Genomic DNA, 24,187 nt, shown 5'->3' on the forward strand with positions numbered 1-24,187 from the left:
ACTATTTTGCTGTCGAGCTCTCTCAGACAGTCCAGGTCCAGCCCGAGAGAAGAAAACTTCTGCACGGGGGCGAGTTTGCTCTTTTCTCGGTTGACCTGAAACCCCAACAGGTGGAAGTGCCGGAGCACTTTGTCTCTGTGCATAATCAATTGCTCCGAAAGTGGGCAAAAAAATCAGCCAGTCGTCGAGATAATTGAGTATGTGGATGCCCGCAAACCGAAGGGGTGCTAAGGAACCCTCCTTGGTGAGGACCCGCGGAAACAGAGAGAGCCCGAAGGGAAGGACTTTGTATTGCCAAGCTCGACCTTCAAACGCAAATCGCAGAACTGACGGTGGCGGGGAAGAGTGGAGACATGGAAATACGCGTCTTTCAGGTCTTGCAGGCCAATCCAGAGGATGAACGGACCGGAGGATGCGCTTCTGCGTGAGCATTCTAAACGGCAGCATGTGCAGACAGCGGTTCAAAACACGCAGATCTAGGATTGGCTGTGACCCACCGCTCTTTTGGGCACGATGAAACAAGGGCTGTGAAACCCGCTCTCCATCTCGGCTGGAGGGAGCGGCTCGATTGCATCCTCTGCCAGGAGGACAGCAATCTCCTCTCGCAAGACAGGGGCGGACAGGGGACTGACCCTGGTGAATACACACCCGTGAACTTGGGGAGCCATTTCACGAACTGAATTGCATAGCCGAGTCTGATTGTGCGTATGAGCCATCGTGAATGGCTGGCCCACGCTAACCAGGCAGGCAGAGCACTTGCTAATAGACTCATCGCTACAATCGCTAACGTACCAGCAGTGGGGCAGCGCGGAGCGGGTGTGCTGATCTGGGAAGCGCGAGGGTCCCACGAAAGAGCTGGAGGTGAGAGATTTGCTTTCACTCCGCACCCAAGCTCAGGAGGGGAGGCTCGAGGGGTGGGAGAAAGGAGACTGTCCTCCCAGCGCTGGTGAGCCACTGGCGAAATGCACCAAACCTGCGAGCTAGAGCGCACAGCGTCCCAGACTGGCAGATTTCGGGTTGTCATATTCGGGGAAGTGGAAAAGTGCTCTTTCATTGATGTTTTCATGGCAGTAAAAAGTGCCGTTGGGAATGGGGCCCCGCCCTCCAGCAGGGAAAGAGCAAGTTCCCTCTTTTCCAGATGACCTGTCCCAGGGACGCTTCGTGGTCCATTACCAGACTTAGCGGCATTCTGGGCAGAGGGGGCTGCCTGCTTCCGAGGTGCTCGACGCGCTCGATTCGCCAAAGGGGTGTGCGGGGGCGGTGCAGCTCTCGTAGGCGGGCGCCATTGGCAAAGAGCAGATATGGATGGTACGGCGGGCGGAGCGGGCTTACGGTCCCGCCGATCGATGACATTGCCCATCAGACTACTCTCACACCGCCTCAAATTCCTGGGTGAATTCACAGACGGTGTCGCCGAACAGCGACAAGAAAGCAGACTTTGTCGACTTTGCGCATATTAGCCAAGTTTTAGTCAGGGGTGGCGCTCCTAGATGACAAGTGAGGACATCGTCCTCCCCAATGCACACGCAGCGGACTTAGTGGTCCGAAGAGCATAGTCGGATGCGGTGCGAAGCTCATAAGCCTGGGTTGGACCCACCCTCGTGCAGCTCGGCCAGCGCCTGCGCTTGGTAGTGCTGGTAGGTGGCCATCGCATGCAAGGCGGAAGCAGCCTGGCCCACAGCCTTGTAAGCTCTAGTTCCGAGAGAGGCAGATAACTTACAGGCTTTGGACGGGAGACAAGGCGGACCCCGCCAAGAAGAGGCGCCACGTGGACAAAGATTGACCGCAATCGCGCGCTCAACCTGAGGAATCGCCATATACCCCCTGGCCGCTCCACTGTCAAGAGTGGTGAGGGCGGAGGGAAACACAGCACAAGCAGAAAAAAGTGCCCTTCAAAACCGCGTGAGCCTACTGTGCACCTCCGTGAAGAAGGGGACGAGAGGCTTTGAAGGCTTTGCCCTCTGGTCCTCTACGTAGCACCCATGTAGTCGGTCCGGCCGCGGAGCTGGGGGATTAACCCTCTCCAACCCACAGCTGAAGCAGCCCGGGAAAGCACGGCTAACATGTCCGTTTCAGGATCCGTTTTGACAGCGCTCACCTGCCCAAAGGGGGCGAGCCGGTCTGGATCATCATCGGACAATGAAAGCCCACCCTCCGATGCCGCGGTGGACATCTGGTCTCCGGTGTCATCGAGCGTAAGGGCTACCATCTGTTAGACGGATCGCTTCCCCGCCCGAAGCTTGGATGGAGCGCTTGGAGGAGCGGGAGGTCCGCGGGCACGTGGGCAATGGATTATCTCTCGCCACAACCCTCAGATCTGCCCGAGTGCCTGCTGCAGAGCAGGGGACAACTGGGATGGTTTGCCCTTTTGCAAAGGCTAGCCGCGATCTTTACTGCGCAACAGTCATGGCATCGCAATGACAACATGAACTGCCTGCGAGCAGCACATAAACATGCTGGACCCCCCAGGCATGCAACGCAGTGCCCGTGCTTATCATCCGAGGACAGGAAACCACCGCATCCAGAAACGCACGGTCAGAAAAGGACGTGCTGCACGACTGTGTTGCTCTCTTTGTGAAGTTGCAACTTTATACGCACTGCTCTGGAGGACCAGACCCAAAGAACGCCAGGCAAGGGAGAAACCCAGCTCAATCGTCTGCCGCTGCGTGTACACACTCTGGCCCGGGAGAATGCTCTCGTTCGCTCGAAATCGCTGGATCACAGCAGGAGGAACCCTCATCGACTCCCCTCAGAAGGCTGTTATAGTCTCTGAAGCGAAAAGGATAGCGAATTCTTGCTCCACCTGTGCTTATATTTGGAGATAATTGGCAATGAAACACACCTGCGCAAGCTTACGCTGCCAATTTTTTGGCATTCATTGGCCCGTTCCATACTCTTTCAGACAACTGGCTTCTAAACCGAATCCTCCCATTCGTGGATTTTCCTAGAATCAAATCCACCAATAGCATTGGAGTTCCCCACCCGAAGGGAAACTTGCCTAATTATCCCAACCTGCCTAGTTAACCTTGTTAAGACTTTAAATGTCACTTTAAGCTGTATGGAAGTGTCTTGAAAAATATCTAGTAAAATATTATTTACTGTCATCATGGCAAAGATAAAATAAATCAGTTATTAGAGATGAGTTATTAAAACTATTATGTTTAGAAATGTGTTCAAAAAATCTGCTCTCAGTTAATCAGAAATTAAGAAAAAAATAAAGAGGGGGCTAATAATTCAGGGGGGCTAATAATTCTGGCTTCAACTGTATATGAAAGTGATCCTGACCGAAATAATAAAATAACAGAAATGTAATGGTGTACCACAGACTGTCACAGACAATGTTTTTGAATAGTGTCTTCTCTGCACTCATTGTTTGCTTATTTGACTAATAAAAAAGCTGAGGTGATAAGAAGCTATCTTCAATTCAATTCCACTTTATTTCTATAGTGCTTTTACAATACAGATTGTATCAAAGCAGCTTAACAAAGAAATTCTAGTAAACTGAAACTGTGTCAGTCTAGTTTTCAAAGTTGAAGTTAGTTCAGTCCAATGTGGTTTGAATTTTACTGGTGAAAGTCTGAACACTGTAGAGCAAAACCATTCGATGCGGAGCACCACAAGTCCCAAACCATGGAAGCCAATGGTGAGAGTGGCAAGGAACAAACCTTCAACAAACTGACAAAAGTGAAGGAAAAAAACTTGAGAGAAACCAGGCTCAGTTGTGCACAGCCATATCTCCTCTGGCCAAACTTCTTGGGCAGAGCTGCAATCTAGGTGTCGGAGGCTGGAGAACACTGGACGTCCATTATAGAGAAGCTGCAGATGTATGTCAGTGGCAGGTGTTCTGGCTGACCCATGTAATCCTTCTTTTGTGAATATTACTCAAAGTATGAGTAAAAAGTAGCCCTTTTAAAAGTACTCAAGTGTAGTGAGTAGTGAGTGTTACGTTATGAAAGGTTGATGCGTTAACATGCAATTTGTGCAGGGATGTGTCAACGTTTTTAGTTATTGTTTAAAGCTATTTGGTACTTTCACTTATCGTACAATTAACATCATCCTCTCATCAGTAACATACTGTCTAAAAAGTCTCTTGGTCATTGCGTGTAAAGATTTTGGATATCTTTTAAAAACTTTTCTTGCTTCAAAACAGTTTGTTGCATTTATACACCACCAGTTTCCTCAGGTAGTAAATCTGTGATTTTGTTCCCATAGACAAGAATAAATAAAGGAGTGACTTCATGTTGAACATAAGAGTGGAGCAAAAGTACTGATTCAGCCCTAAACATGTACTCAAAGGGGAAGTTAAAGTACACATTTTTTAAAACTACCAAGTAAATTACAATTACAGAGAAAAACTACTCAATTATAGCAATTTATGTACTTGTTATATGTTACTTAACACCACTGGCCTTAAGTAAATACTATCAATTCCCTGAATTCTTAAACTCACTGTAGGCCATGATGAATTTTCTAGTTGATTTACTGAATATGCAAAATTATACCAGCTATTTATATATATTTTCATGTGACAACACAAAAAATACACTTTGTCATGAGGCTCAGTGTCAGAGGACACCAGTGGGTCAGACAACCCCAGTATGTCACCTGGCTCTGGGTCAGGAGGCACTGACAGATCAGACATTCCAGTGGATCAGAAGGCTTAGGATCAGGAGGCATTGGAGGGTCAAACAACCCCAGTGGGTCAGGAGGCTCTGTGTCAGGAGGCACTGGAGGATTAAACAACCCCAGTGGGTCAGGAGGCACGGGTGGTTCAGACAACCCCAGTGAGTGATGAGGCTCTGGGTCAGGACGCACTGGTGGATCAGACAACCCCAGTGAGTGATGAGGCTCTGGGTCAGGAGGCAGTGGTGGATCAGACAACCCTAGTGGGTCAGGTGGCTCTGTGTCAGGAGGCACTTGTGGGTCAGACAACCCCAGTGGGTTAGGTGGCTCTGGGTCAGGACGCACTGGCGGATCAGACAACCCCAGTGGGTCAGGAGGCACTGATGGTTCAGACAACCCCAGTGAGTCAGGAGACTCTGGGTCAGAAGGCACTGGTGGATCAGACAACCCTAGTGGGTCAGGAGGATCTGCCGGTTCAGACAGCCACAGCAGATTAGGAGGACCCGGAAACATAGATTTAGGAGGTTCAGGGCCAGGAGGCATTAGTGGCAGCTGCATCAACAACCCTTGCAGTTACTCTGGTGGCAGCAACTCTTGGAGCTCAGGTGGCACTGGATAGTCACACAGCTCTGGCAGCACTGGATAGTCACATGGCTCTGGTAGCCATTTGTGGGGCTCAGGTGGCGGCTCTGGCCATTCATAGGACTCAGTTGGTGACTCTAGTGCCCACTGATCAAGGAATTCAAGAGGACCTGGTGCCAGCCATTGGGGGAATTCAATAGGATCAGGTGATGGCATTTCAGGAACAGAAACTATAAGAGGAACCATGACAGGAAGAGACTTAGAAAAGGAAGCCACTTTGTGAGCTGATAGACTGGTGGCAGCTGTTTTTTTACCTGAAGAGCTGGTGGTGGCCATCTTGTGACATGAAGTACTAGTGTTTTTCATTTCATGAACAGAAAGCTGCATTTCTGTGGGTATTGCAGTTGGATGTCCCCTTCAAAAATATTTAGGAGTTTCCTTAGCAAGTCCCACAGTGAATTCAGAAGGACTCAATTGCAATGCAAGATTTATGTAAAATCCAAAGTCCACTGAGGATTGTGCAGTAGCATGCATGATGCAAATGGTTCAGATAGTTCTCTCCAGAAAAAAGATCATGAGACAAATGTTATCCCATGATGTTAGATGTGCCAGATTAATTCATTTATTAACATAGTCTTCTACAGCCTGATTACTTAGGCTAAGACACATTAATTAAACTGATTGATCCATAGCTTGTTGAACATATGTGGCTCAGTATTCTGTAGTGATGAAGGCGTGGGAACAGACATGGAGTTCCATGTGCAGCTTTGTTCAGAGAATGGTCGGGTAGGCAGGGGTTGACAACCAGCATGAACAGCATGAGACAATCCAGAGAGTATATTACAGGCAAAGTGTGGGGCAGACAGAAAACTATCACAATCCAAAAAACACTCCAAGAATCAAAAACCAGACAGCAAAACATAAAAACAAGCAACACTGGAACATGAAACAATACTGAGAATGGTGCTTAAATAGTCATTGTAGAGTAGTCAGTGAGGATGATCTCCAGCTGTGTGTGTGTAATCAAGGGGTCATCTGAAACTGGTGTGTGAATGCAGGACAAGGCGGGATTTGTAGTTTGGTAGAATGGCAGGGATTGTTCTCTAGCAGCCTGCAAGGGCAACACTACAGGTGATCATAACATTATTTATGTGCGTATGTATGTATGTATGTATGATTATATGTATATATATCAACGCACAATTGAGATGTGCAAAGATGCATTTATCATTGCGGTAATAAACACTTTTGGCTGAATAAGTACATTGTACATCCTGTAGAATAAATATTTTTAAAAAGTAAGTATAAAGAGCAAAGCATCTTGAAATACACAGGTGATAGATAAAACTAAAATCGGTTCTGTTTATGATTTTTTTTTATTTTCAACTGCACATGGTCTGTCAAATCGCTCCTTTTGACCATTTGACATAATGGACTGTAAACTTCACAGTTCCTTGCATTACATCCATAATTGCAATCCTTAAAACACAAACATGTTGCAGCTCCAAAACTCATGTCTGAAAAACCTGACAAAATTTGCTGAACAACTGAAACACAATTTCAGTGAACAGCTTTAACTTTCTACATTTTTCAATGGCTTACATAACTGAGAGCTGTATCATCATCACTTCTTGGTATTGACCTTATTCTGCAATGCCGAAGTAAGCTCGTTTTTGCGATTATTTTAAAACTTCCGATTGAGTTGCCTATGGAAGAAATGATAATAAATAATAAACGATTGAAAACTGTCAAACTACTTGCTCTACAAACAAGTGTGTTCATGACTACATAAAATTAAGAATAATACTGAAAATATCAGTTTGCAACATCAAGCCGCATAAGGAGTAAATGAGCCAAAAAGATTCCAATGGCTGCGCCCACTCGTAGGTGAAGAATAAGGTCAATAGGGAAATCTATAACAAAACACCTCACATCCTGCCAATTAAATTAGATTATTTTTATATTCAATCTCTTACACCCCATCTATGATTATAAAGCACTTAATGATGGTCAACAGAGAAGGAACCAATTATAAAAACCTACAGTCACTGACAGGATAGAAGGTGCATTCATTGAAATTCTATATCTTTTTTTCTTTTAAATATATCGGTATATTCTATATCATTTACATTTCCCTTTTATATTTCAACAGAATACAATAAATAACTGACCTCCCTTCGACCAGTAACACAGTCCATATCAATTGCAGGAGCTGTTTGATACACACACATAATGGCAGCACTCATGGCAAATTTCTACACGTACTGGTGTTTTTTTAATCTAAAATATTTTTTTGTTTCAATTTCTTCCACATTCATGCCTTTTCATTCTAAAACACTTAACAATGACACAGTGAACTCACATTCAAATAAAGACAAAAACATACATTTTACATCAAGAGCTTCTCAAAACCTGATTTCGATATTTTAGCTAAAATATGTAATTTTCAACGTTTAAGTCAAGTTTTTCTTTTTCTGTAGACTTTACACTATTTTAAATATTAGTTTCCCATGAGTAATACTGCAACAAAAATAAATATCCAGTTAATGTCATGGTTTCTCATAATACATTTTAAAGACAAGTACAAAACGGACCTACCCATGCACTCAAATAGTATGCAACAAAACGTTGTCTTATATTTGTCACTGACTGGGGTAAAGCTGTGAATGGGATGTTGAGCACAGTTCAGAAAAAAGCTAAACATCTACTACCACAGCCAGGACATTGTGGGTAGAGTCAAAGTGATCTTCACTATCCATACCGATATGGAATTTCAGTGTGAATTTTCCGGTGGCTGAAGTGCAGTGGCTAGTTTAATGTCCACAGGCAAGTGTAGCAAGTCCTTAAGTCGTGATCAGTTTGGCAAGCCTGGGCAAGATGTTTCATTTTCCATTTTCTGGACCACATTTCTTTATTTATTTCAACCGATTTGGTCTGTTGGAAGCTGGAGTCAAAAGTTTAGTTCTGTTCTGCTTTTCGGAGAGTAACAGCAGAGTAAAATAAAGTCCTCTGAATTCAGAGAAATTACTCTAGTGATTCTTGCAAGCAAACATGCAAAATGGCTTTTTCATACTTTTCACAGGAGTACACAAAATGGAGAACTTTGACTTGTCTGATCTTATCTTTTGCCTTTTTTTATTATAAATTAACAAACAAATAATATCAGACATATTTTTTTTAACGGTACCTTTGGTTTTTTCTTTAAATATTATTTGTAATTAATTTATTTGTATTACCTTTTTTAATAATGTTATTATTTTACAGACCAACCTTCTGGTAAGGAAGGCCAGAAAGGCTCACATATCCCTGTCATTTACACCTACTACCTTAACCGAAGCACTTTCTTGTCTGCTTTTTCCAGCAAGATCCTCACTTTAAAAAATGGTGCAATTTCCATATCTTCTCAAAGAAGAAAAAACAAGAGCCCCACCACCATGTTTCTTCAACAAAATGACAGTAGAACTGTATGTAAAAAGAATAATCCACTCTGGAAAAATAAGTTAGCGTAACCGAATCCTCTTTGGTGAAAAAAAAATTAGACTCATATGGAGAAACCAAGATGTTTGCTGGGCAGTCACTCAAGGTTTCTGGATGTTCAGCATGAGTTTGGAGACGAAACTGACAATGGCTGAAGCAGAATTGTCTGGTTCCAACTCAGCAAATAGGTGACTCACATTATCTGTCGTGCTTCCTTGTTTTCGAGCCACAAACCCAAAAAGCCTGCATTGTGAACCAGAAAAAAGATTGAGTCAGTTTTTTTCAGCCTTTGACAAAGTTCTAGACAATTATTCATTATGATATACTCACTTTGCTACACCACCCTCTGCTTTATTCCACCTGTGAGAACAACAGAACAGGATCTTAGTGAATTTAAGGCCCAATTAGAGGAAAAGCACTGTCCAATTAAAGCATTCATAGGAGTGAAAAGTTTTGCATCTACTGGCAATGTAAAGCTAAATAAAACTGGTGCAGAAGCTATTTTCATAATGTCTAAAGACACGTAAACCAGCACACATTAGGTTGCAAACATGGAGAGAAGCTGTTGATTAGATCCATATAAACTACTAACAACATAGGGATGTATTAAGCAACCCAGTCTCATTCTGAAAACGTAGTCCCGTGGACATTTCTAAAGACCATGGCTACCGTTGTGTACGTCGGTGGACTTGAAACGCAGAGAGGAGCTGACCACGACGATGACGATGATCCGGGTTCGAGTCCAGAGAAGAGCGGTTCCAAAAATCAGGTAATACAAAAACAGAATCCAAAAAATAAAGTGAACAAGTTCGTAACAGGATAAGAATGTGGTAAAATCCGAAAACGTGGCAAAAATGAGACGAGGACTTTTCTTTTTCTGGATGGCTTTTGTAAATTTTTGGTTGGATTTAGGGAAGTAAGCGGGTGGGTGGCGGGTCATTGGTAAAATTGGTTGGGTTCAGGGAAAGAGGAGGGTAGGTCAGCCGATTGGATGGTAGCCCAGTCAATCATTCAGCCAGTCGGACGGACGGACGGTCATTTGAAAGCGGCCTCTGGTGAGTTCACACAAGAACAGCACGGGCGCGAACGGCACTCGTGAGAGGCATTTGAGATGCGAAAAAGCACAAACAGCGGCCTCTCGTGGAATCGCGAAAACAAAAACTGCAAAAATGTACACCTCCCAGGATGTATTTCGTGGTCTCCAGAAACGTCCACTGGGCTATGTTTTCAGAATGAGCCTGGATTGATATTAAGGCATACTTTTGGGCACTGGAAATCCCGCAAATACCAGAAAACTGACTGCCACAAACCATAGTAAATCACACTGTGTTATTACATTTTATTACACAGCTGTCTGGAATACATGAATCTAATTGGTCAGTCAACAAGGTATGTTATTCCCAGATAACAACCTCTGAAACTAATACTAATTTTACCATCAGTGAATACGTTCACATCCATAGAATATATACAGTATGATTGTCTCTTCTACTATTGTTTTTCACTGCACCATCTCGTCTGACAATATGTAGGTTAGTGTATACTCCATTCAGGATTTTAGTTTCTGTCAGCTTTGTCTTTAATAAAAGAATTACTAAACTATTACTCACAACAAGGTTTTGTGATTACTTTTTATGTTTTATGGCAAGTATTAGTATAATAAGTTGGAAAAAGTACATCCTAAATCCTACATAAAGCCCTTCAGTCTTATACAGCCTGCCTGATGATAAGCCTGATAAGATGGATGTACTTTGTCCTTTACATATAATCTCTTCCCATAAATTTGCATTAAAAGTGAAATACATAAAAATGTGCTATATATGCAATAAGGTCTAATTTATCATGTTCTAAAATCAATGTTCATGCTCTTTCACTGCTAATGCGTCACTTTGTGACTTTACAGTGGTCCTGACAGTAGTTTTTATTATGCTATACTATAAGAGGATTAGTGTTTCAAGCTGTTTGTAAATCTGGCCCTATACTGTATGTCAAAATAGGTTTCTGAAAGGAGTAGCTCATACACCATGTAGACAAGCAAATTAAAATACTCCAAAAAATACTTACTTTCTCTCTTGTGGGTCCATATTGCAGTATGTGATCAAATTGATTGGGTAATGACGTCTGAAAAAAACCCTACAAAAACACAAACAAAAAGTTTAGTTTTTCCCAAGGCTGACGCTCATACATCATTCAGAACATCTTTCATTAATTTTCCTTCAGCTTCAGTTGCTTTCACTCCTTTGAATCGATTCATTTGTTCCCAAACAGGAATTAAAATTGTTACATTGTTGCACTTTGTTCTTGGTGCGGTTCGTTTTTACATGGCAAAGTTTCTAAACGGACCAAAATAGCTAAAAAAAGTCAAGTGTGAGTAAACTCTCCACACATTGGTCAGAGTTTCCATTAATTTTAAATGGTGACACCCTCAGATGTCGTCACTATATATAGAGCAGAGATAAGACTTTCTCATACATAGCAGTTGGCTTATGCGTTATAGGCTTTACATTATATAGAGAAAAAACAGATAAACCAAGTATGCTGTTCGGTCAATTTTCCCAACGGATAAATAGCTCTCGTTATATTTCAGCATGCTTTCACTTTCATATTTTACAAGAAATGCACAATTACTTATAGGAATGGCATCCCGCCCTACTCATAATTCTCTCTTTATATAGCCATGTATGCCTATTACATATTCATAATACACTGTGATATATCGCTTTCTCACTACAATCGATCCGCTCTAGAGTTTGTTTCAATCGAGCCGAGCCCACCTCATGACAGGCGATCTCGGAGCAATTGTTTTGGCACAGATCTGATTGCTGAATTCACATTAGCCAAATGAACCGCACTAACTGGGCAAACGAGACAGGTTCCGAAATAAAAGTCTAGGTGTGAAAGCACCCTTAGTCTCTTTTTTAATCAGGGGTCTAGACTGGACTGTGGGGAAAACCGGAGTACCTGGAGGAAACCCACGTGAACATTGGCAGAACATGCAAACTCCACACAGAAATGCCAACTGACCCAGCCGGGGCTCGAACCAGCGACATTCTTGCTGTGAGGTGACAATGCTAACCACTGAGCCACCGTGCCACCCCATTCAAAACATTTACCACTTCAATTTAAAAAAATTAATCATATTAAATCTACTTACTTCCTCTGATTGTCAGTGAGTGTGATGCCCTGGGTAGACACTTTAAATTGGACTATGGTTGCTGTAGGAGTAGATTTGGCAGCAAGTGTTTCAGTGATGGCTTTGGCTACAGCCTGGGGACCAGTCAGAGATTCCATATCCACAGAGTTTATGTACAAAACGTTACAAGCTGGAAGAAAGAGAAATAATTAGTGTATAGTGTAGACTTCATCTGTGCAGTTTTTGTTTTAAATCCTATGTGGCAGTAGTGGGATATGCAAGTTAGCTACCATATCACATTTTTTTAGACCTGTTTTCAGGTGTACATGAGTGTAGATGATTTTTTTTAGAAAGTGTTTTAAAGTTAAACTAGTATATGATACAGTTTGTGCTCACCATAAAAATCTTCAGTAGGTTTAGGGGGTCCTGAAATGTGAGGAAAGTGACAAGAAATTAGGTGACAAATTAGATATTTAAAAAGTCATGAAGAGCGTAAGAAGAGACATGCCTGCTCCCTGCTTTAATAAATCCATTGTTGAACTTGTTGGTGTGGCTAGTTCCAAGGCCTCTTCATTTGGATCTGTTTAAAAAAGGACAAACCTTGAAGACATTAAATCAAATCCAAAGACTTCTATGATGCAATACAGATGGACAATGAGTGACACTACTAGAGATATAAGCGAACAGGATTCAATTAGAAGAGGTCAATTACAGAGGCTGCAGGAATGGGGCGACAATGGCATTCTCACCTCTTGTAGGGATCATAAGCTTGCATGGAAGAGCCAGAGGTGTGATGGCATGTTGATATACAAGAGCAGACAGACACCCTGTAAATGAACCCATACACACAAAGGACATGTTACAGTGTACAAACACGCTGATGAGTGGAAGGCTAGTTTTAATAGGTTCTAATTTACAGTAAAATACACATCATTTTATTACCAAAGTAGGGTTCGTTTGGGCAACCCTTAAGTCTCACACCCTTGGCACTGGTTTCAATCAAGAAGTGTCGTACCAACTCATTTGTAATGTCTCCAACTTGAAAGCAAGTAGAAAAGATAAATGAAGCTGAACATCAGTTCAGAAATTAAGATCTAAAGAGTGATGTATGCATACCAGTGTGTTTTACCTTTCTTGTTTTGCTGCACTGTTGGAGGAGGAGAGGCTACTTTCATGGCCAAGCCATACGCTCCTCTGAAGGAGTTACTGTCTCGAATGACAAATGCTCCAGGTTCACGATCTTTAAGAATGCAAATGGCTGAAAGGTACAAATAAGTAAAAATGTCATTACAAATCCACACTTCCATAGATAAAAGAAAAAACACAGTAACTACACATCTTAGATAATTATAAATGTCAAAATTGTATCTTGATATTGCCTGTCCTGTTTAAAAAATCCAGCAAAGCAGTTCACCACTATGAAGTACTGAATATTTTGCAAGCTGGAAACTGCATGGGGTCTTTGGGCTTACTGTTCCCAGTATGGAGAAATGGGGGCTCAATTTTTTTACAACAGCATGACTATAACAGACTTCTAGCTTTGCAAGCACATGGAATATTTTGTGACAGAGAGGTTTGATCCACTGAAAAAAAAAAAAAAAACATTTTGTGAAAATCAAGATAAAATATCTTACCTTGTTCCCTGGTGATTTCTGGTTTGTACCAATATTTGGATGTATCTTGAACAAATTTGATATTGATTCTAATATCTGGAGGTCCATCTGTTCAGAAGAAGACAGGTTTTTTTATTTTTCAAATATGTACACACATCTGTTTAATATACAGTGGAGATCAAAGTTAGAGAACAACCAACCAAACTTTATATCAGCTTACCACTTACTGTATATTTGGGCGGTAAATCCTTAGGGAGAAATTTTTTAATGATACAGCACATTTCCTTTATTGGGTTTTGGGTATTACAAGTTATGTTAGAGTCCTGGCATGGGACTTCACTACTGTTCTGGAAGGCCTGTCTGCAGATTACTTTGAGGCAATTGAGTCAGTGTCTCTGGCTATTCTTCTACAAGCTATGAGATCAGATCAGATCGAAAATCAGAGCAATTGTTAGTGTGCTTTGGTCCTCCAAAGAAAGGGTCACCTGCATCCAAACAAAACTAAGTTGGTAGCTTTTTGAGGCTGGTGTATGTAGTCTGTGGACAGTTTTGTCTTTAGTGATAAGGATGAACTCGGCAAGGAGTATGGCAGCTTCAAAAACTTTCCCAAGTTCTAATGTCCTGATGAGTCCACAATTTACAGTAGCATACTGTGTCACACTGTTGTGAGGTGCCTACACATTAGTGGATTGATTTGATCTGTGCTTCGTGATGCAAACGCCTTAAAGGGGCAAGTTTTGTCATTTCTGACACAACATCTTGTTTCCTCTCAAGGAACAATGGCTATATATGTAATATGAGATGTTTAGTGGCCACAACATTAGTGTCCATTTTAATATTTCATAGTCAGCTTTTAGGAATTTTTAACATCTTACCCATTTTTTGATGGTGCGGTTTTCTGCATGGTAATTGCTGTCTGATAAAATTGGTGAGCAATTCCAGCTGCAGAGTTCAACTGCTTGTTTAAATATTTGATTTAAGTTTTTATAGTGTGCTTAAATTCGCATGTCTACAGAAACATTTTTTACCAAGCTGAGCGTGTTTTTTCTGTTGTTGTCTATAGAAGTGCTGTGTTTTTTTTAAATGCCAGCAGTGTAGCAAGGCCCTGAGTGTGCATTGTACACTCAGTGATGAGATGCTTGACAAAAATACTTTAGAGGACAATTCCCCTTAGAATATTATATGCAACTAAAACACATTCATTCATTATTTTTCCTTTGGCTAAGTTCCTGATTTATCAATGGTTGCCGCAGAGGAATGAACCATGACAACTAAAACTATTATATATTATAATTAAAAATGATATTTACTCCTGCAAGGATAACTTCAAATAGGACTAAGCAAATATAGGAATTAAGCAAGTTGAAGGTTATTACTTAATTTTGACCTCCACTGTAATTTTATTCATAAAACTTTAGCTGTCATACCATATATTGAGGTGATTGCAGGTCCTTGTGGGGGCACTTGTGTAGGACCACAATCTGCTGGACCACTTTCAGAATTTTCCATGGAGGATCCTGCTCTTATATCCAGGGGTAAGAACAAGGAGGGACTAGAGGATTGCTCTATAGGAAATGTGGGAGTAGCATGTCCAGGCTGAACTGTAGAAGTGATGCTTTGTCTGGATTGTGCCCCATGTCTCTCATCTGGAGTCGCCTGACCTCTAGGTAGGACTTTGTGATCTGGACTTGAGGCAACTGGTGCAGGTGAGGGATGACGGTCTAGCACAGGACTTGGTGGGATGAATTTTCCGCTGCGACCCAGAAGAGGGCTGTTAGGAGTGGTTGGTTCACTGCCACTGTTGGCTGTTGTTATACGCCGCCCAAAGGCAGGGCTGCTCGGACCACCAAGCCTACGCTGAAGGGCAGGGCTTGGGGGAGTGTTGGTGGCAACTGTACGGTGGAGTGTGTTGGGGCTTCCTGGGACGTGATGAATACCCATGATGTTAACAGTGGCCTCATCAGGGTTAAGGTAAGAAAAGGTATCCAGAAATAGAGGAGCTCGAATGGGCTCAGATGGAAATGATGGAAAGGCACGCTGATTGCCAAAGCTGTTAGAAAGCACAAGAGATATAATAGAAAAAGTTAATTAAGTTAGTATACAATTAAATAAATAAGAAACAGTGCTGTGAATAACAGCATTATAAATAACGCCATTACCAAGGGAATTACTTTTTAGAGTTACTATTACTATTACTATTAGAGTAATCAAATAAATAACTGTTTTCTCCATTACAATGCAGTTAATGTTAATAAAATGTGGCATAATATTTTTGATATACTGTATAATTTGCTGTAATTTACCTCACTGAAGTTTAATTAAGTGACCATCTCACTTAAAATATTTAATATTGGGGGTGTTGTTTACTTTTATAATAAAGTATAAAATAATACATTGATTCAGTTAATATTTCAGTGAATTAACTAGCAACTAGTTACTTTTTTGAAGTAACATGCCCAGGACATATACATATATTTTGGACCTGAAAAAAAATTTGTGGTCAGATAACAACACTTACCCATCTGAGCTAGTGTTGTTAACTGGCTGAGGTGGGCTGAAAGTGTGGGCAGGAGGAACTGGTCTTTCAGAAGCAGAAGAGTATGGGTGGTGCAAAGGAGAAATGAATCCCCCTTCTCTGATTCCTGTTCCCACAAAACCATGTGGCTCTAGAAAAAAAAAAAAAAACAGAACAAGAAATATATATAAAATTATAATTTACTGCAGAGGATATAACACACATTTGAGTTGATATTATGAAAGCTCAAGGATGAAAAACTGTTCAAACTAAATTCAAAATGGTATACTGGCAAAATGACTAAGTATGGAAAAATAGATATTTTTCTAAACACAAAATGCTAGTCTAAATGTGCAGGTGCATTATTTAAAGCCCACAAATGTCAATGATCCAATGAGTGGAGCTGATTATTACAAGTAACATAACAAGTAATATTAGTTCCCCTTCGGGGGGAACTTCAGCACTATAAGTGGATTTGATTGTAAAATCCACGCATTGGGAGGTTCGGTTCAGAAGCTACTCGTCTGAAAGAGTATTGAACGGGCCAATTAAGAATGAATTGGCAGCGCAAGCCTGCGCAGGTGAGCGGCATAAGCAATCAACTGAGTATATAAGCTCACCTGGCGCCAGCAGACGCTATCCTTTTCGCTTCAGAGACTTTCTGATCGAGTCGATGAGGGTTCCTCCTGCTGTGACCAGCGATTCTGAGCGAACGAGAGCATTCTCCCGGTCCAGAGTGTGTACACGCAGTGGCAGACGGTCGAGCTGGGTTTCTCCCTTGCCTGGCGTTCTTTGGGTCCGGTCCTCCAGAGCGGTGCGTATAAAGTTGCAAACTTCACAGAAAGAGCAACACAGTCGTGCAGCACGTCCTTATCAGGACGGCGCTCCGACTGTGCGTTTCTGGATGCGGTGGTTTCCTGTCCTCGGATGATGGGCGCGGGCACTGCGTTACATGTCTGGGGGTCCAGCATGTTAATGCGCTGCTCGCGGGCAGTTCATGTCGTCATTGCGATGCCATGACTGTTGCGCAAGATCGCGGTTAGCCTTTGCAAAAGGGCGAACCACCCCAGTTGTCCCCTGCTCTGCAGCGGGCACTCGGGCAGATCTGAGGGTTTCAGCGAGAGATAATCCGTCGCCCACGGGCCCGCGGACCTCCTGCTCCTCTAAGCGCTCCATCCAAGCTTCGGGCGGGGGAAGCGATCCGTCTATCAGATGGTAGCCCTTACGCCCGATGACACCGGAGACCAGATGTCCACCGCGGCATCGGAGGGTGGGCTTTCATTGTCCGATGATGATCCAGACCCGCTCGCCCCCTTCGGGCTGGTGAGCGCTGTCACTACGGATCCTGAAACGGACATGTTAGCCGTGCTTTCCCGGGCTGCTTCGGCCGTAGGTTGGAGATGGTTTATCCCCCAGCTCCGCGGCCGGACCGACTAGAGGGGCGTTCCCTTCTTCCCGGAGGTGCACAGTAGGCTCACGCGGTCTTGTAAAGCACTTTTTTCTGCTCGTGCTGCGTGTTCCTCCACCCTAACCACTCTTGACGGTGAAACAGCCAGGGGGTATGTGGCGATTCCTCAGGTTGAGTGTGCGATGGCGGTAAATCCGCGCGGCGCCTCTTCTTGGCGGGGTCCGCCTCGTCTCCCATCCAAAGCCTGTAAGTTATCTACCTCCCTCGGAGCTAGAGCTTACATAGCTGCGGGCCAGGCTGCTTCCGCCTTGCGTGCGATAGCCACCTACCAGCGCTACCAAGCGCAGGCGAGCTTACGAGCTTCGCACCGCCGCCGACTTAGCTCTTCGGACTACTGAGTCCGCTGCGTGTGCATTGGGGAGGACGATGTCCACATTAGTGGTCCAGGAGCGCCACCCCTGGCTGATATGCGCAAAGTCGACAAAGTCCGCTTTCTTGACTTCCCCATATCCCCAGCCAGGTTCGGCGACACTGTCTGTGAATTCACCCAGGAATTCAAGGCGGTGAGAGAGCAGTTGGTGGGTGATGTCTTATCGGCGGTCCGTAGCCCGCTCCGCCCGCCGTGCCATTCATACCTGCTCCTCGCCGAAGGCGCCCGCCTACGAGAGCTGCTCCGCCCCCGCACACGCCTCCGGCGAAGCGAGCGCGTCGGGCACCTCGGAAGCAGGCAGCCCCCCTGCCCAGAACGCCGCAAAGTCCGGCAACGGACCGCGAAGCGCCCCTGGGACAGGCCATCTGGAGAAGAGGGAACTTGCTCTTTCCCCGCTGGAGGGCGGGGCCCCATTTCCAACGGCACTTTTTACTGCCATGAAAACATTATGAAAGGGCACTTTTCACTTCCCCAGATGTGACAGCCCGAAATCTGCCAGTCTGGGACGCTATGCTTTCTAGCTTGCAGATTCGGTGCGTTTCGCCAGTGGCTCACGAGCGCTGGGAGGACGGTCTCCTTTCTCCCACCCCTCAAGCCTCCCCTCCGGAGCTCGGGTTTGGAGTGAGAGCAAATATCTCACCTCCAGCTTTTCCGTGGGACCCGCGAGCTTCCCGGATCAGCACACCCACTCCGCGCTGCCCCACTGCTGGTACGTCAGCGATTGTAGCGATGAGTCCATTAGCGAGAGCTCTGCCTGCCTGGTTAGCGCGGGCCAGCTCTTCGCGGTGGCTCATACGCACAATCAGACTCGGCTATGCGATTCAGTTCGCGAAACGGCCCCCCAAGTCACGGGTGTGTATTCACCAGGGTCAGCCCCCTGTCCGCCCCTGTCTTGCGAGAGGAGATTGCTGTCCTCCTGGCGAAGGATGCAATCGAGCCGCTCCCTCCAGCCGAGATGGAGAGCGGGTTTTACAGCCCACACTTCATCGTGCCCAAAAAGAGCGGTGGGTCACGGCCAATCCTAGATCTGCGCGTTTTGAACCGCTGCCTGCACAAGCTGCCGTTCAGAATGCTCACGCAGAAGCGCATCCTCCGGTGCGTTCGTCCTCTGGGTTGGTCTGCAGCATTAGACCTGATGGACGCGTATTTCTATGTCTCCACTCTTCCTCGCCACCGACAGTTTCTGCGGTTTGCGTTTGAAGGTCGAGCTTGGCAATACAAAGCCCTCCCCTTCGGGCTCTCTCTGTCTCCGCGGGTCCTCACCAAGCCCGCGGAGGGTGCCTCAGCGCCCCTTCGGCTCGCGGGCATCTGCATACTCGATTTCTTTACGACTGGCTGATTTTTGCCCTCTCTCGGAGCAGTTGATTATGCACAGAGACAAAGTGCTCTGGCACTTCCACCTGTGGGGGTTTCAGGTCAACCGAGAAAAGAGCAAACTCGCCCCCGTGCAGAGGATCTCTTCTCTCGAGCTGGAGTTGGACTCGGTCACCATGGCAGCGCGCCTCTCCGGAGAGCGCGCTCAGCTGATGCTGTACTGTCTGAGAGAGCTCGACAGTAAAACTGTGGTCCCACTGAAACTATTTCTGAGGCTCCTGGGGCATATGGCATCCGCAGCCGCTTCATGCCGCTCGGATTATTCTATATGAGACCACTTCAGCACTGGCTGATCACGATCGAGTCCCCAGACGCGCATGGCACGCGCGCGCACACCGAGTCTCTGTTACTGCGCTGTGTCGCCGCGCCCTCAGCCCTTGGAGCGACCCCTCGTTCCTACAGGCCCGGGTGTCTCTAGAACAGGCGTCCAGTTTTGTTGTCGTTTCAGCAGACGCTTCCAACACGGGCTGGGGGGCTGTGCGTTGCGGGTATGCGGCTGCGGACCTGTGGAAAGGTACCCAGTTGCATTGGCATATCGCCTGGAGCTGTTGGCAGTGTTCCTCGCTCTCCACCGTTTTTTTCCGGTGCTGGAGCGGCAACACGTGCTGGTCAGGACGGACAGTACGGCGGCGGTGGCGTATATCAGCCGTATAGGGGGTATGCGCTCTCGCCGCATGTCTCAGCTCGCCCGCCGTCTGCTCCTCTGGAGTCATTCGCGGCTGAAATCGCTGCACGCCATTCATATTCAGGCAAGCTCAACCGTGCAGCCGATGCGCTCTCACGGCAGCCTTGCGTCCTGGAGAATGGAGACTCCACCCCGAGTCTGTTCAGCTGATATGGGCGCGATTTGGGAAAGCCCAGATCGATCTGTTGCTTCCCCTGAGATCGCTCATTGCCAGTTGTTCTTTCCCTGACCGAGTGCTCTCGGCACGGATGCACTGGCTTACAGCTGGCCTCGGGGCACGCGCAAATACGCGTTTCCCCCAGTGAGCCTGCTCGCGCAGTTACTGTGCAAGGTCAGGGAGGACGAGGAACAGGTTGCTGGTTGCGCCCCTCTGGCTCAACCGGACCTAGATGTCAGAGCTCTCCCTCGCGATAGCCCTCCCCTGGCAGTCCCTTCGAGAGAGCACCTACTCTCTCAGGGACAGGGCACCACCTGGCACCCTCGCCGATCTTTGAAGAGATTTTTAGACGCGAGGAAGACTTAGGTAACCTCCGATTGCGGTGGCTAATACCGTCACTCGGGCTAGAGCCCCCTCCCCGAGCGCGCCTATGCCCTGACGTGGAGTCTATTCACTGAATGGTGTGTCTCTCGCTGAGAAGACCCCCGTAATTTGCCAGATCAGCGTTGTGCTTTCTTTACGCCGAGAGTAGCTGGAGAGCAGGCTGTCGCCCTCCACACTCAAGGTTACGTGGCTGCCATCTCCGCTCTCATAACGCGGTGGCTGGCAGCACCGTGGGAACGCATAACCTCATCATCCGGTTCCTCAGGGGCGTTAAGCGAATTAATCCACCCCGCCCCCTCTCATGCCCTCTTAGGATCTCGCCCTCGCTACACAAGCCGCGTCAGATCCCTTCAATCCTCGACTCAGTATCTTTCTGTCCCTGAAGACAGCTCTGCTGGTCGCGTTGATATCGATTAGAGGGTTGGGGACCCGGAGGCATTTTTCGGTCAGTGACTCGTGCCTGTAATTGGGCTGGCTTCTCTCACGTCCTGAGACCCCGCCCGCGATATGTGCCCAAGGTTCCTACCACTCCGTTTTAATACGAGGTAGTGAGCCTGCAAGCGCTGCCCTCGGAGGAGGCAGACCCAGCCCTTCTTTATTGTCCAGTTCGCGTTTTGCGTATTATCCGGACCGCACTCAGTTTAGATCATCTGAGCAGCTCTTCGTCTGTTATAGCGGTCGGCAGCAGGGAAGTGCCGTACCGAAATAAGTTCCCACTAGATTGTGGATGCCTTTCTTTCACTATCAGAGCCGAGATGAGCCGCGTCACCCGAGAGCGCGTGCGCACTCCACTCGGAGCTTCGCATCCTCTCGAGCGCGCGCACGCGGCGCCCCTCTAACAGACATCTGTAGAGCTGCGGGCTGGGTGACACCCAACACATTTGCAAGGTTTTACAATCTGCGAGTGGAGCCGGTTTCCTCAAGGGTATTAGGTAACCCTTGGTGATTGAGGAAACAATTCGGTAGGGTGTTGAAACACGCTTGCTGCGCCATTTTCCCTAACACGGAGATACGTGCGCCTTTTTATCTGTCAGTAAAGTTCCCCGTCAGGTGAGCCCTGCAGATTCCTCCGTGGCCCCCAGCACTGACTCAGCGGAGGAGTCACTTGCTGGCCCACTACGTTGTAGGTCTGCCCGCTGGTCAGCCCGCGTTTTGGGTAAAGGTGCCTGCTATGCGTGATCCCCACTAGGCGATCCCATATGCTTATTCCGCCACGGTTAAGTCCCCCCCCCTGGGCGGACCCGTGTCTTCCCTCCCCGCTAACCACTCTTTTGCTATGCGTACTCCCCCTTTTTAGGGCTAGTCCATATGTAAATTCTGCCATCTATCCCCCCTTGGGTAACGGATGGCCTCCGCAGCGTCCTCCCTATCGGGATTGCACGCTTCCCAACGTACTGTCGTATTTTCCTAGAATTATCTAGATGCTCACGACTTCCCAAAAAATATATATAAATCCGTAAAACTTCTGTTGAAGTAGGATAAATTAGGGCCAGGGACACGTTGGAGGACCGCGCCCCCCATGATGTGCGTCACGCTTGCTTGACTATCTCCTCATCGGGGGTGTTGGTAAGGTGCAGTCATTATGGCGCTTTCAATGGGCTCCCAATGCGTGGATTTTACAATCAAATCCAATTATAGTGCTGAAGTTCCCCCCTGAAGGGGAACGTTCGAGGTTACTAAAGTAACCCTTCGTTCCCCGAGGAGGGGAACGGAAGCACTATACTCCGTCGCCATAATGACTGTCCCTTAGCTGTTGAAAGTCTCTTCAGCTTAAAAAGGATAGCGTCTGCTGGCGCCAGGTGAGCTTATATACTCAGTTGATTGCTTATGCCGCTCACCTGCGCAGGCTTGCGCTGCCAATTCATTCTTAATTGGCCCGTTTAATACTCTTTCAGACGAGTAGCTTCTGAACCGAACCTCCCAATGCGTGGATTTTACAATCAAATCCACTTATAGTGCTTCCGTTCCCCTCCTCGGGGAACGAAGGGTTACTTTAGTAACCTCGAACGTTTCTAATTCTGTCTTGAAACTGTTCAGGGCATCATGTCAGTCAGAGTAATCCAACTTTTCTATCGTCTTAAAAAGATTAGTTCCATCTCTAAACAAACATATCGGAACAAAAGTGTTGAAGACTTTCTCATAACTATAGTTTAGAGAAGCAGTTTTGGTAATGAACTCTGTAGGAAGGTGGATTTTGAGGTGCAGGGTTTTCCCCTGCTTTAAATAAATCTAATTTTAATACAAGAAATGTTGTTAATATAGAACATTTTATTATCAAACTTAAAAATCTCATTCAGCATTATTGCAGACCAACATAACCATTCAATATAATATCAAGTGTGATAATGGAAATTTTGAAAAAAGTACTGGATTGTGAAGGCACATGGGTTAGTGAATAGACAGATTATGACATTGAAATATCTAATAAAAATATTTGTAATGAATGGGTTAATTCATTCATCAAGCAATCAGAGAGATCTCCCATTATATACTATTTGAATACCATTGAATACTAACACGAACCACTGTTTTGTTGGTTACAATCTGTCTGATACTATTTACATTGCACTTAGATCAAAATTTGGCCAGTTACATGTACTTTTATGCAGCCACAATTGCTAAATAAAGAAAGACAGACATTTTAATTAATAAATAGTTCATTTATTACTGAATATGTTGTTCTGTCTATTTATGCTTTCTAGGTCACAGGAGAAATGTGTGAAGGCTATAGAAACGTTCAGAGAAGGACTTTGTAAGAAGAAAAGGGTGTACTATTTTGACAAACTGCATTTAATAGATAGTAAAAGACACATATGAGCAGTAATAACAAAGATAATAGTCTACCATTTTCCTTACTTGACCAGAAATGACAAGAACAAACATTCATTCTGTAAAGATTCTTGTCTTGGAAATCCTGCCTCAGTTTGGCCAATGGTCTCAGTTGTTGTTTTATTTCCTCTCTCTTCTGATTGTTTTGTTGTACATTTTGACAGTCTATAGTACTCTAAATGTATTTTTTCCCAGTCTGACTGATTAATACAGACCAAAACATGACAATTAATACTATTCAGCAGCAATAATCACAGAAAATATGCAAATTTCATTCAGCTCAGGGACATTGTTTACATTGTTTGGTTGACACCATTATGTGCATGCATTTCCACTGAGAACTTGCATAGAATTGCTAGTCCTTCACTGCCTCATTGAATGTTATTACCATTGCTTCATGACCATTGTGCTTACCCTGTTAGATTATTGTGTTCTGGGTTACTGCCTACTGTTCAAACACACTACTTACTAGCTATTCTGCCTGACTTTTTGACATTGTATCTGCCTTGTATTTAGGATTTGATAACTGAATTTAAATGAACCTCCAGTAATTGGGTGAAGCCTGCTCTTCGAGTTGGTCTCTCACAATATCCCATAAATAATGTTAAATTCACATAATGCTGCCTTATGTTGAATGGAACCGGTGGTCAAGGACTACATTTTCATTTGAATTTTCAATAAAAGAAAATTAATAAAGTAACTAAACTGAAAATTTTGGGCAAAAATTGTCAACATAACAGTACTGAAATGCCAATTCTGTAAAACCCACATAAACAAGAAGGGTTTATAAACAAGGAGGGAAAAGGCGGGACTGTCTAGCATTCTTGAAGATAATGAACGTGTCACTGTAAAGTTTTCCACCTGAATATACTCTTACCTTCCATTTCATCACTAGAATCAGAATCTGACAGCATAAAAAGAAAAGAAAAATGAGCAGTGATGTTTTTTAGAAAGAAGAGGATACAAACAGTGTGAGT

The 24,187-nt window shown here is 45.0% G+C and overlaps 2 protein-coding genes across 28 annotated transcripts in view; one reads left to right on the forward strand and one right to left on the reverse strand.

The window, feature by feature from the left end:
* The window catches only part of LOC147843474 (uncharacterized), a 388,615-nt gene that overhangs the window by 347,093 nt on the left and 17,335 nt on the right, over window positions 1-24,187 (forward strand). The gene's annotated exons all lie outside the window — the stretch shown is intronic.
* Window positions 6,563-24,187, reverse strand: part of tns1a (tensin 1a) — a 108,282-nt gene continuing 90,657 nt past the window's right edge. For 18 of the 27 annotated variants that reach the window (XM_087256950.1, XM_087256951.1, XM_087256945.1 and 15 more), the window contains 13 exons: window positions 24,088-24,114; window positions 15,947-16,094; window positions 14,856-15,478; window positions 13,450-13,536; window positions 12,945-13,073; window positions 12,758-12,853; window positions 12,565-12,642; window positions 12,324-12,395; window positions 12,212-12,241; window positions 11,837-12,005; window positions 10,747-10,815; window positions 9,013-9,042; window positions 6,563-8,925 (listed from right to left, as the gene is read on the reverse strand). In XM_087256950.1, coding sequence (XP_087113076.1) covers window positions 8,784-8,925; window positions 9,013-9,042; window positions 10,747-10,815; window positions 11,837-12,005; window positions 12,212-12,241; window positions 12,324-12,395; window positions 12,565-12,642; window positions 12,758-12,853; window positions 12,945-13,073; window positions 13,450-13,536; window positions 14,856-15,478; window positions 15,947-16,094; window positions 24,088-24,114 — 1,700 coding nt within the window. In that variant the 3' untranslated portion in view covers window positions 6,563-8,783. The remainder of the gene's footprint in view (window positions 8,926-9,012; window positions 9,043-10,746; window positions 10,816-11,836; window positions 12,006-12,211; window positions 12,242-12,323; window positions 12,396-12,564; window positions 12,643-12,757; window positions 12,854-12,944; window positions 13,074-13,449; window positions 13,537-14,855; window positions 15,479-15,946; window positions 16,095-24,087; window positions 24,115-24,187) is intronic. The other 9 variants (XM_087256954.1, XM_087256953.1, XM_087256947.1 and 6 more) reach the window with 1 other exon arrangement.

Source organism: Danio rerio, chromosome 6 (genome assembly GCF_052040795.2).
Source record: "Danio rerio strain M-AB ecotype USA chromosome 6, GRCz13ab, whole genome shotgun sequence".
NCBI lineage: Eukaryota > Metazoa > Chordata > Actinopteri > Cypriniformes > Danionidae > Danio > Danio rerio.